The sequence below is a fragment of the Laccaria bicolor genome, genomic scaffold (assembly GCF_000143565.1).
Source record: "Laccaria bicolor S238N-H82 LACBIscaffold_60 genomic scaffold, whole genome shotgun sequence".
Classification (NCBI taxonomy): domain Eukaryota; kingdom Fungi; phylum Basidiomycota; class Agaricomycetes; order Agaricales; family Hydnangiaceae; genus Laccaria; species Laccaria bicolor.
In genome coordinates this window covers 243,166-255,122 of record NW_001889931.1, presented here as the reverse complement: position 1 = coordinate 255,122, position 11,957 = coordinate 243,166, and the positions used below count along the sequence as shown (strand labels likewise).

Here is an 11,957-nt window from a genome sequence, read left to right as displayed (position 1 = left end):
ACCACCCCCTCATTATTCCACCATTATTCCCACACCACTCCCTCTATCACTCCCCTCCATCTGTTGCTCCCCCTCCCTCTGTTGCTACCCCTCCCTCTGTTGCTCTCCCTCCCATTTCTCCCCCCCTTCATCACTCCCCCTCCTATTACTCCCCTTCCATCCATTCCCACCCCTCCCTTCATCACTCCCTCTCCCCTCCATCACTCCCTACACCCTCCCCCCTCCATCACTTCCCCTGTCTTCCTCCTCCCTTAAATATTGAAAGTAGGAAAAATAAATTGTGTAGTCTATTCAATACATTTCAATTTTTCTTGCTCAGCTATGACCATGGAGTAAAGAAACCATGATTCCATAATGTGGACTTATGAATTATTCCATAAAGTCATTCCATGTGGATTCCATATGGAGTTCATATGGATTCCACCCTAAAAATGGTATAGGACATATGGAATAAAGTATGGAATCCATGTGGAAAACTCATGGAATCCATCCACCAAAAGTATGGAATCCATCCCCCCTTCCATGGAATCCATCTGGAATTTGTGCAGTCCACCCCCCCCCATTCCATCCATTCCATATGGAATAACCTGGGGAGGGTAAAGTACTGCTTATATAACGCAAAATAAATCCAAAAGGAGGAAACAACATCTGGAAACAGAACAATGTCTACATAGATCTATGTAGACGTATAGTGATCGGTAGGCCCGTTGATAGCCTCCTCATATGTAAAGCTCTGTAATTTCCCCTTTTTACCGTAGTTCAGAGTAATTCGGGTAGACAATTCCTAGCCAGTCTACCAGGCTCTATGCGGCCTACCGATCAACCAGATCTCAATAGTGATTGAGTGGATTACAGGCACATCTGATCTGTCACCTGCATGGTCTTTCCAGTCACGCCAAAAATGCCGAAAATATCAAAAAAGTATGCAAAAAAATCATATTGCAGCAGCTTGTACTTTACATGCCACCGTAAATTAACTACAAGTACATATATCAACATACACAGGATGTCGGCCACTGCACACTGGAAGGAGCAGGGGATGAACTCGATGTGCAGTCAAATCGATGCCCGGCTTCGCATGACCATCGTGGACATTCCCCGGCATCGCACAATCAGTTGTCATGGTGCACCCCCACTCAAACGTGAACCTAACCATGATAGCGATGGTATTGACTTTAAACAAGGCATTAGCGCACACTCAACAAACAGAACAGAATGGTGAAGCTCACTGTCATGATTTTCTTGGTCCATAGAAACTAAACATGCAGTGCTGACACACAGGGTCGGACTCGATGTGCTTTGAGTCAGAGTTATGCAACAAGGTGAACGTCAGCTCACCAGATGGAATGTGGGGTGAGCAATGACTGCTGTCCATAAGCAGTCCAGGTAAGCATTATACAGGAGGTGTTGTATGCATAATGGAGCTTACCGATGGTAATGGTGGGTGGTGATTGGGAGAACTTTTGAGTCTTTGTGAGGGTAGAGAGAAGAGGGTAAGGAGAACATTGAACGTTGAACGTTAACGTTCAAAAAGCGCGGTTGAATGGTTCATGCCATCAGTTCTCCCACGGCCTGTTTTTGGCACTGGATAACGCCACTCGCATCATTCCAGGTACAGACACTGCGCACCCCAGGACGGATTATAATTACTGGGTGCCTAACCCAGTAAACATGTCTAAACAAACCAGTTAGCAAGGAATAATCACCAGGCTACCAGGTGCATAACCTGTCTACCAGGTTCCCTAGACCGGGTTATCAATGGGTTATTATAATATGTTTTTTGTCCAAATCACCCATTACTGATAACTTGTTTGACAATTTTTTTTAAACTGTTAACATGTTATCATTCACCCAGTGAAGTAACTCAGTAAACAAATTGTTTTAACTATGTAGATTGTAAGGGCTTTGTTTAGCTCAAAAAGCTAATTCAAATGAACTATCAATTCATTTATTATTGACAATGCCTTCTCTTAGGTGCCTGTTTTCCCAGGCCATTTCCTGATGAAAGTTTTACATTGTAATTTTTTACCTTAGCAAGGTTTGAACTCCGGACTTAGCTGTTTTCTTTTTGCAGGGGGCCCTTCTTCTACACGTGAACACAACTTACCACTTCACCATCAGGGACAACAGGGTCAAGGAAATTTATGCATTTTATACAGCCATTTACAGGTGAACATATATCCTCACAAATCACTCACTACATTCAAAAAATGGGAAGTCCATTTAAATGGGAAAGGGAGGTAGAGTATGCTCACAGGGTCCGGTGTGGTTTCATGCTCAAAAGTATATAACCTATAAAGATCCCATGACTTAGTGGCTTTGTGTGCACTCAAGTGTTGCCTTTTTATCACCAAGCTGAGGGATCAATTCACTGCAATGTCAAAAATTTGATGTGTTGAAATTTGGACGGGTGAAAGATACTCGGTTACTGGTGACCAAAATAACCCAGTTGAACAACAACTTGTATACTGGGTTCTAAATAACTCATTGCTACCTAGTTAAAATGGGATTCCGTTTACTGTATGAATTATACTTGGTTACCCAGTAAATGAAATAAACCGGTGAAAACAGGGGAAAATAACTTGGAAGTAGTTAACTCGTTTGATACTCGGTGAACCAGTAAAAAATTAAAAATACTTGGCTAAAAAGTAAACTTAATCCGTTCTGGGGTGCACAGTGAGATCATCCCCCAAGCCTGATATTCTATGGCGAGTATGGATATACAGGTAGCTACAGGTCTACCAGAGACTACTGGACCTAGGTAGCTCTAGGTAAATCCAAACATTTATGTACAACTACATAATCACAACTAAATTACCCAGCCAAAACGCCGTTCCAGATGAAACCCTGATGATCTCACAAATCTAAGCGAGTATCCAGTATCCCGCTTTACGCCGCTTTCCTACAGCTCGCAAACACCTACAGGACACATTGCTGCAGCTCAGTGAAGTGTTCCTCAGGTTTCTTGCTTGAGTTGTTGCACACCGTATTGATATTGTGAGGTTGGGATCCTCCCTTCCTCCTCTTCCCTTTTTCTTTTTTCTTTTTCTTTTTCTTTTATTTTTTAGCCCACAAACACCGGTATCCGGCCCCATTTTGGCGACTTTTTGTGGACAAGAAATGGCATGAGCTTCCCGGGGCCTGTTATACCTCAACCTTGTCTCAAGATGTCCACATCTGAGGCTATACCTCAATGTTCAAACTTGGGTGCCTAGCACTTACAGCTGACTGAGCACTGCTGCACGACCTTCCAACAATCTTCCATTGGAAAAAAAAACTATGACACCTTTGAAATCTAGGCCTACCGTACTACGCATACGCGGACGTTCGGCTCTAAATGCAGTCTTGCAGGCCTAACTTGACTTCTAGAAATTCCCATCTACAACGAATGGGTGCCGGTATGGCGTCTCCGGTCAGTCCGACATGTTTGAAAGAAGAGCAAGGCAAGAACCTCGCTCTTCATCACCTCCAGATCCATTTCTCTGAACGCGTCTCACAATGGTTCTTAAACTCTATGGATTTCTCCACTTGCACTCAAACCGTTGCAACAGTGTTGTACAAGACAAACGTTTCGTTCGAGTTCATCCCAGTCGACATTAGCAAGGGCGAGCAGAAGGCCCCGGAATACCTCGTGATTCAACCATTCGGACAGGTTCCCTACATCATGAGCTTCAATCTCTCTCCTTATCACGCAACTGCTTCATAGGGTGTCCGACTTCAGGACGATGATGGATACATCGTGTACGAAAGTAGGGCCATTGCTCGCTATATCACGGCCAAGTACGGCGATCAAGGAACACCCCTCCTCCCAAAGGATCCAAAGGCATACGGTCTCTCCGAGCAAGCCGCATCGATTGAAGCCTTCAACTTCCATCCACACGTGTCCAAAGCCGTTGCCGAAAACATGTTCAAAAAGTGAGCCGATTTTTTGGTCTTGCAACATTGTATCGTGTTCTGACACACTTTTCCCCCCAAGATAGAGTGGATTGACCCCAGACCATGCGGTTTATGAGGCAGCAATCTCCGCCCTGGACAAGCATCTGGATGTGTATGACACGATCCTCGCAAAGCAGAAGTACCTAGCTGGAGATGTCAGTCTCACATCGTGTGTATCATCTGATGACGCGATACTTACCGATGTGATTGCAGGAAATCACTCTTGCTGATATCTTTCACGTTGCATACGGCTCATACCTCCCTGCGGCGGGGAGTAACGTCATAGACACAAGGGGCAAATGGCTTTCGTCGCCAGGTAAAGAGGTGATAAATAGTAAATAACTATGTCAAATTTTTTATTCCACATTTGTTGAAAAAATAATCAGTTAAATAAAATTCAAATTTTCTTGCTCATTATCTTTGCAGGAATGGTTGATAAAAATAAAATGTTGTTGCCAGAGTAGGAAGATAAAGATCAACCCTGTTTTGCCACAGCAACAAAGATGAGGTGACAAGTTAATGTCATTGAAAGCCTGTTCCTGACATGAGGAATTGGAACAAAGAATTTAACTAATTGCCAGGGAATTTTGAGGGAATTAGACATTCCTATGCAGGCCAGATCACCTCGTTGCTTGGCAAATATGTAAATTCTTTGTTCCTGTTCCCGCATGTCAGAATGAGCTTTCAATGACATTAAATTGTTGCCTCGTCATTTTTGCTGTGGCTAACCTCATCTTCCTACTCCAGCAACAACATTTTACTTTTATCACTCATTTCTGAAGCAAGAAAATTTTAATTTTATCTAACTGCTCATTTTTTCTGCAAGTGTGGAATAAATGATTTAACATAGTTATCTACTGTTTACCACCTCTTTACCTGGCGACGAAAGCTGTTTGCCCCTTGTGAGAATTAAAGCCCAACGTCGATCGGTACGTGTCCATGGATCTGAGTGTCGTCGGCATGGTTAATGTGGCTTGTTATTCAGGTGGTTCAAGGAGGTGTCCGGAAGGGCTTCCTGGCAGGCGGTCAAGGATGGTGTCAAAAGTACCACCTAAGAATAATAGACATCATGTATTAGTTGCAAGACTGTCAACATGGGCATGCCGAATGACTTCACACCTACCATATGATAGTCCGAATACGGCCAAGAAGTCTTCAAAACTATTGTTTTCCGGATCCTGTCGCCAATTTGCCATCACTCATTCAGCGCCTTGACAGAACTACTGGGGGTGAATTCTTCATCAGCATTCCACTACATGCTAAAAGGTTTCAACCGTCCAGATTCTGCACCACTGCCTTCTCCTTGTTTTTGTTCAGTCCATCACCTGGTTGCAGCGCTTCAAAGAGAAAGCTGTATGGTCCAACCTCCGCTGGAACGCAAGCAATTCGTCGATCGAGAGAGCCCTCGGCAAGCTAACCGTTGATATTCAATGATGGATTGGCGACGGAATTGCCTAAGCGCGGCAAACCCAGCTTAACTGTCTCGGATGCAGTGAAGATTGGGGAGAGAACGATGACCTTCACGCGATGTCCTCGGCTACGCTCTTGCCCCACCTCTTTGTATACACCAGGTGTACGCGTCTTGAGATTATCAGTCATATGTGATCCCTGTTCCAAAAAGTCCCAAGCGATGGTCGAATTTCTCACTGAAGCTTTCCGCGAGCAATCAAAGAGTCCATAAGGATGACCATAAGATTTAGAAGAAGCTACTCCGAGGCCTCCTCTCCTCCATAGTATACTGTAAAAAAGACCAAGATGATAACCAAATCAATGCTACAAAACAACACAAGAGAAAAGCCCTCTCACAAGAACAACTAACTCGAAACATGTTCAAGCCACCCTCAGGCCTCATGGAGTCTCTTCCTCGCCCTCCACCCCTCCCCACCTTACCACTTTTCCGCCCTCTGCCCCTTCATCACCCTCTCCCTCATCCAACACCCTTCCCCGGCTGCACCGTCACCCAATGACCCCAAGAGGCTCCACCCAACAATTATCTCTTCTAAGGGGCGCTCTGGTCCCCCGCCTCAAGGGCTTGTAGGATAGTTGACCAAGCGTGGCTTGTGACGCGTTGATCGGATAATTGGGATAGCGAGTTGGTGTGTATGGGGCTGCTGCTGCTGCTGTGGTGGTGGTGGTGGTAGTAGAAGACGTAGAAGTATTGGACGTAGGAGCAGGAGTGACCCAGTCAACGAAGAAACATCCAAAAGTGCATCAACAACCCCCTGCAACCTCGCACCACCCATAAATAGCCAACGTGTTGTCCGGCATCTGTACCTCCCTCTCCCAACCACGCTCTCGGCTACACCGCGGCGCGTGAGCGGGATACAAATGAACGTTGGCCCGGCCAAGGTTGAGGAAGGGCTCCAATCCTCATGCACGAAGAAAAAAAGTACCTCTTCAGGGGAGTACTCGTATATAGAGAAATCACCATGTTTCACCTTCACAGTGCGAGTGAGTTCGTGACAGGACAAACACTCAGAGAGAGAGAACATACGCGAACGACGCACAACCCCCTTCCAAACGTCTTCCACAGCGAGATGCGTCATCTCTTCCTGGCTTGTATCTGCATTCCCGGGGAACTTCTTCGCGGTGATGAGTTCTGTCTTGTTGAGTATGAGAGCTAGCACACCCTGCAGCACGAGTTTGTCCACCAACACGAGGTCCGCGTGGATAGTGAGTATGTGGTGCGTGAGCAGGGTGAGCAGGGTGCCAGAACCCAAGGATGATTCATTTGCGTTTGGGAGTGCCCGAGAAGGCCTGAATGGTTGGTGGGTTCAGAGGTTTGTCCGCCGTCGGCTCGAGCACCTCTTCGTCCGAGAGGGTAGTTTGGAGGGGCCAGTATTGCTCACTTGAGCGACCCATTTTAAGCGGGGTTGAGCTGAATCTTCAACGGGGCGGTTGGGAGTGAGAACTGTACGCTGTCCTCTGTCGATACTTCGTCCGCATCGGTGTCGTCCATCGCGTTGGATATAGCTAACCTTTTCACCCGCCCAACGCTCTGCAAGCACACCCCACGCCCTTGAGCAACCTCACGACCACCTCCCTCGTAATCCTCAATGCTAATCAACACCCCTCCCCATTAGTGGCCACGCCCTCTTCCAAGGGCGCAGGGTTGTGGTGGAGTTTACCGAGTAACGATGTCGTTCATGGAAAGCGGAGAGCATCTTATTGGGTGCGGTAGTTGTTTAGAGGTGGTTTGGGCTGGGTACGAGCTTCAGGACGACGAAGGATGAGGGCGACGAGCTCTTCTGCAGATGCCCTAGGCCTGAAGGGAGAGCCTAAGAGGGTGTCCGCGATAGATATCGATAGATGCCAATGCGATATCTGTACGTCCCGTAAGCCAAGGATGCAGATCAACGAGCTGATCCCAGTCTATAGGCTGATACGCATTGAATTTCCTTGCATGCTGAACGCAGGCCGCCTTTTGCGAGAATGTCTGCGTGTGAAGCATCAGCTTCGAGAGCCTGAATTCCCGCAATGCAGGTTATGGTCCCGATCCTATGATAACGATTCTCCTCGTTGCAAAACAGAATGAATGAATGAGGGAGACGCCCGAACGTGCCAGGTTGGAGAAGTGACTATATGCGCACAATATCAATACTCCGAGCATTAAGAAAAAGAGGCAGGCGGCGTGGGGAACATTGTAGGTGGATATATGCGAGAATAGTGAAATTTGTCGACTCGTCTTGGTGGTGGAACTTGAGCAACCCGAATTTGATCGACGTCAACATCGTCCTCGACCTACCTACCTATCATTCGCGCGCCTCGGATTTACATCCTCAGGGAAAGTGGAGACTCAAGCTGTCCAGTTCTCCTGCTCGACATTCGCTGGGTCAGTATTTAATCTTTCATTTGCTTATTGAGGGTAAAGCTAACTCAGGGAATTGAAACATTGAAAGTTAACGCATGGCGCACAAGCTTAGGCTACTGCATGCAACTACTTTTTCGCTCATAACCCTCGTATCTCTCCGTCAGTGAGGCCATGTCGGTTTCCTCGCTTTCCACGAACGTCTCCGTAGTCCTGGTCCGCGGACGATTTGGAAACCCGCATCAACCATCCCTTGAGTAAAATGAAAGATCAACAAACCGAGAGGCGATCGTCTTGTCACTGAAGTTTATGGTACGTGCTGCTTTACATCTCACGACGGAAGAGGTGTGAATTGAGCTCCCGCCGTCCGTTACCGTGAACAATACCTCAAACTTGGCGGGCTCAAGACAGCAATTGCGATTGGGATGCAGCATTGCGATATGAAGGCCCTCCGATTCAGGTGAAATATCGATCGGTAGGAAAAGCCGGGACAGAATGACGGAAAGACGGGGAGAGGATATCCTGCGAAAGATAAGATGGATGGCGATAAGTGGTAGAAGGAACAAGCCACGAGTAGAAGGCCAAGAGGATGGAGGAGGAAGTGGTGAGATATAGCTGGGAGACAAGGAGGAAAGGTGAGGAGAGGATATCCTGATGGTCAAGCTTCACGATGGGTTACGTTAGCCAGTCGAAGGATGGATTCGCAAGGAGACGAAGACGATGAAGGAGTGGTTTGAGGTTTTGTCCTTTACGGTGAACAAAACGTCGAAGTTAAGAGCTGCTCTAGTAGCACGTTGCACATGGGCAATTAGAACACTGCACTCTGGAGGTGAAGGCCTTCGGATTGGTAGACCCCGACTAATAGCGCAGGGGTAAAGATTCGGGTTCTAGACGTTGCTGGGTAGATGTATGTAGTGGAAGAACGTAGGATTTGTCTGTCCAACACGCGCCAATCAAGGCACAGTTCTTGGATCCGTGATCTCTGGACGACCACTCCTAGATTCAAGGAGCACGTCAGCACGAGCAAGTAGCTGTCTCCTCAGAAAGGGAGAGTCGTTTTGGGAGCTAACTGCAATACGACTGGTGGGTTGCAAGTTGAGGTGTATGGGGCTGCTGCCGTTGTCGTTTTTGTGGTGGTGATGAAAGATGCAGGTGTCTTGGACGTAGAAGCAGGAGTACGAAGAAACGCCCAACAAACGCATCAACAACCCCTTGCAGCCCCTCCTCATTTCAGGCGTCTCAGCCGGGACAACGTTCAGTTGTATCCCGCTCACGCACCGCGGTGTAGCTGGGAGCGTGGTTGCGTGGGGTGGGAGCAGGGTACGGATGCTGGAGTATACGTTGGTTATTTTGATGTTTATTGCGAGCTTGAGCCCATGCGCACGGAAGAAAAGTACCTCTTCAGAGGCGTGGTCGTATATAGAGGGATCGCCTTGTTTTAACTTCATAATGGGAGTAAGTTCGTGACAAGACAATTGCTTAGAGAGAAAGAACATACGCGAACGACGCACAACCCCCTTCGGCGCGCCTTCCTCAGTGAGATGCATCATTTCTTCCTGGCTTTTATCTGCATTCCCGGGGGACTTTTTCGCGATGGTGAGTTCTGCCTTGTTGGATATGAGGTTTAGCACGCCCTGCGGGACGAGTTTGTCCGCCAAAATGAGGTTCAGGTGGATAGTGAGTATTTGGTGCGTGAGGAGGGTGAGCAGGGTGGCAGAACCCGGCAGGATGATTGGCCCGTTAGATAGTGGGGCGAGAAGGCGTGAATGGGTGGTGGGTTCAGAGGTTTGTCCGCCGTCAGCTCGAGCATCTCTTCGTCCAAGAGGGTAGCTAGTTTGGAGAGGCACTTGTGCGACCATTTCAAGCGGTGTCGGGTGACTCTTCAACGGGGCGGTTGGGAGTGACTACACCACTGTCCTCTGTGGACACTTTGTCTGCATCGGTGTCGCCTTGGATTCAGTGAACCGCCACCTCCGCCCTACGTTCTGCACCCCACACCCCACGTCCTTGGGCAACCTCGCCACCACCTCCCTTGAAATCCTCAACGCTAATCGACTCCCCTTCTATTAGTCGCCACGCCCACTTGCAAGGCGTAGATTCTTTCGTCGTCGGGTGCAAAAACCGATGAGAGGAAGTCTTTGAAAAGTTGCAGAGATCGGTGTGTCGAGTTCTTCTGCAGATGCCCTGGCCTGAGGGGAGAGCCTAAGAGAGTGTCCGTGATAGATGCTAATGCGATGGCTGTACGCCCCGTAAGCCATGCAGTCAAATCAACGAGAGGTAAAGGTTTTCGGAAGGCTACTGCAGATATGGGAACAGTGGGCAACACCAGTACGTATCTACTCTGATTCATTCAACTACTTTTTCGCTCATAACCCTCTTCCCTCTCCGTCAGTGAGGCCATGTCGGTGTCCTCGTCTCCCCCGAATGTTTCATCACCGTAATCCTGGTGCTCGGGTGATTTAGAAACCTGCAGATGAACGAACCAGTTTGGTTGTGGCAATTATGCAATTGTCTTGACGTTGAAGTTTATCTGCGTGCCGTTGACACACGACAAAGTACGTTTGCTCTTCCTTATTTCACTCATCATCAGCTAACTGGCATCGTGGGTTGAACTCAATAGACGCAAGACACATCCACAGCCCGTCTCCACCCTCGATCACGACATACACAACAAGTCATTCACGAACCCATCCCAATACGCGTCTATGAAGGCCTTTACTTGCCAGGAATCACTACAATGGTTGTTGGTGCATATTTGCTACATCCGCCTGTGCTCTCAGGCTCGGAAACATTTCTTCTTCTTTCTTGATCCATCCCCACCAACTCATTATCATTGACATGGCTGGCAGAGTAAGTCCCCGCTCTACCTCTAGCCGTGTTCGTCGCGCTCATGTCGGTAGGCACAGGCACGGTTTCTGAGGGAGTACAGGCTAGTTGGGGGAAGAGTTTAGTTCACATTCAGGCGGAAAACTTTGCGAAACACTCACAACTCTGTGCTAGGTGTCGGGAAGTCAGGTTTGACTTTGCAGTTTATTCAATTCTGCTTTACATATGGGTACGGCTCCACGGTTGAGGGTGAGACCATTGCGAGATTTATCCTTCAGACACTTACCCCATTGCATAGACACGTACCGAAAACAATGCGTTATTGACGGTGAAGTTGCCCTGGTTAACGTTCTGGAGACCCCTGGTCAGGAAGAATATGGGCACGTGTCGGTCTTTTTCTGTAAATTCTATCACGTGTTTCGCAATGTTATTGCCTTTTTATTATTCGATAATTCTCGGGACACGTCACTCACCAGCTCAATTGTCCCACAGCGCCATCCTCGATCGAAGCCTTCAACTTCCATCCACACGCGTCCAAAGCCGTTGCCGAAAACTTGTTCAAAAAGTAAGCCGATTTGGTCTTGCCACATTGTATCGTGTTCTGACACTCTTTTGAACCCAAGGTACCGTGGATTAACCCCAGTCCCTGCGGTTTATGAGGCAGCAATCTCCGCCTTGGACAAGAATCTGGATGTGTATGACACGATCCTCGGAAAGCAGAAGTATCTTGCTGGAGATGTCAGTCTCATATCGTGTGTACCATCTGATGACAATACTCACCAATGTGCTTGCAGGAAATCACTCTCGCTGATATCTTTCACGTTGCATACGGCTCATACCTCCCTGCGGCGGGGAGTAACGTCATAGAATAAAAGCCCAACGTTGATCGGTACGTGTCCATGGATCTGACTGTCGTCGTCATGGTTAATGTGGTTTGTTATTTAGCTGGTTCAAGGAGGTGTCCGGGAGGGCTTCCTGGCAGGCGGTCAAGGATGACGTCAAGAGCACCGCTCAAGAATAATAGACATCATGTAATAATTGCAAGACTGAACGTGGGCATTCCAAATGACTTCACACACCACTACCAAGAAGCAACTTAAACATGCCGTTGCACAACATCACTGATTCTGCTGCATTCGCACATCAGAGTCATGAGTCGTGAGACTCTCCCGCATTCAAGTCCCCCATGAGCCATGTCCTGTATCTAAACCTGGTCAGAATCAATTAACAAACCAATTATTTCATGGAACGAAAGAGTAAGGGTCCAGTGCACTGAGGACACGAGTAAGGATCACGATATGACAACGAGAGTACAGGCTAATATACAAGTTCGAAGTAAGTAGATGGTGCAACATGTGAGTCAAAGGGAGAGTCACAGTCGAAGATC

The 11,957-nt window shown here is 47.7% G+C and overlaps 3 protein-coding genes across 3 annotated transcripts; 1 reads left to right on the top strand and 2 right to left on the bottom strand.

Annotated features, from left to right (window-relative positions):
• Positions 1 to 3,400: 3,400 nt before the first annotated feature.
• LACBIDRAFT_240633 (uncharacterized protein) lies at positions 3,401 to 4,991 on the top strand (the record flags this gene model as incomplete). Its single annotated transcript, XM_001888959.1, has 5 exons — positions 3,401 to 3,652; positions 3,707 to 3,915; positions 3,983 to 4,091; positions 4,150 to 4,244; positions 4,922 to 4,991. 5 exons carry the CDS (start codon positions 3,401 to 3,403, stop codon positions 4,989 to 4,991), a joined length of 735 nt encoding a protein of 244 aa, XP_001888994.1.
• A 969-nt stretch (positions 4,992 to 5,960) lies between these two features.
• Positions 5,961 to 6,882, bottom strand: LACBIDRAFT_314396 (uncharacterized protein; the record flags this gene model as incomplete). Its single annotated transcript, XM_001888907.1, has 2 exons — positions 5,961 to 6,693; positions 6,854 to 6,882. The coding sequence occupies 2 exons, from the start codon at positions 6,880 to 6,882 to the stop codon at positions 5,961 to 5,963; spliced, it is 762 nt and encodes a 253-aa protein (XP_001888942.1).
• A 2,263-nt stretch (positions 6,883 to 9,145) lies between these two features.
• LACBIDRAFT_314395 (uncharacterized protein) lies at positions 9,146 to 9,603 on the bottom strand (the record flags this gene model as incomplete). The annotated part of the gene is made up of 2 exons (XM_001888906.1): positions 9,146 to 9,186; positions 9,243 to 9,603. 2 exons carry the CDS (start codon positions 9,601 to 9,603, stop codon positions 9,146 to 9,148), a joined length of 402 nt encoding a protein of 133 aa, XP_001888941.1.
• Positions 9,604 to 11,957: the final 2,354 nt, after the last annotated feature.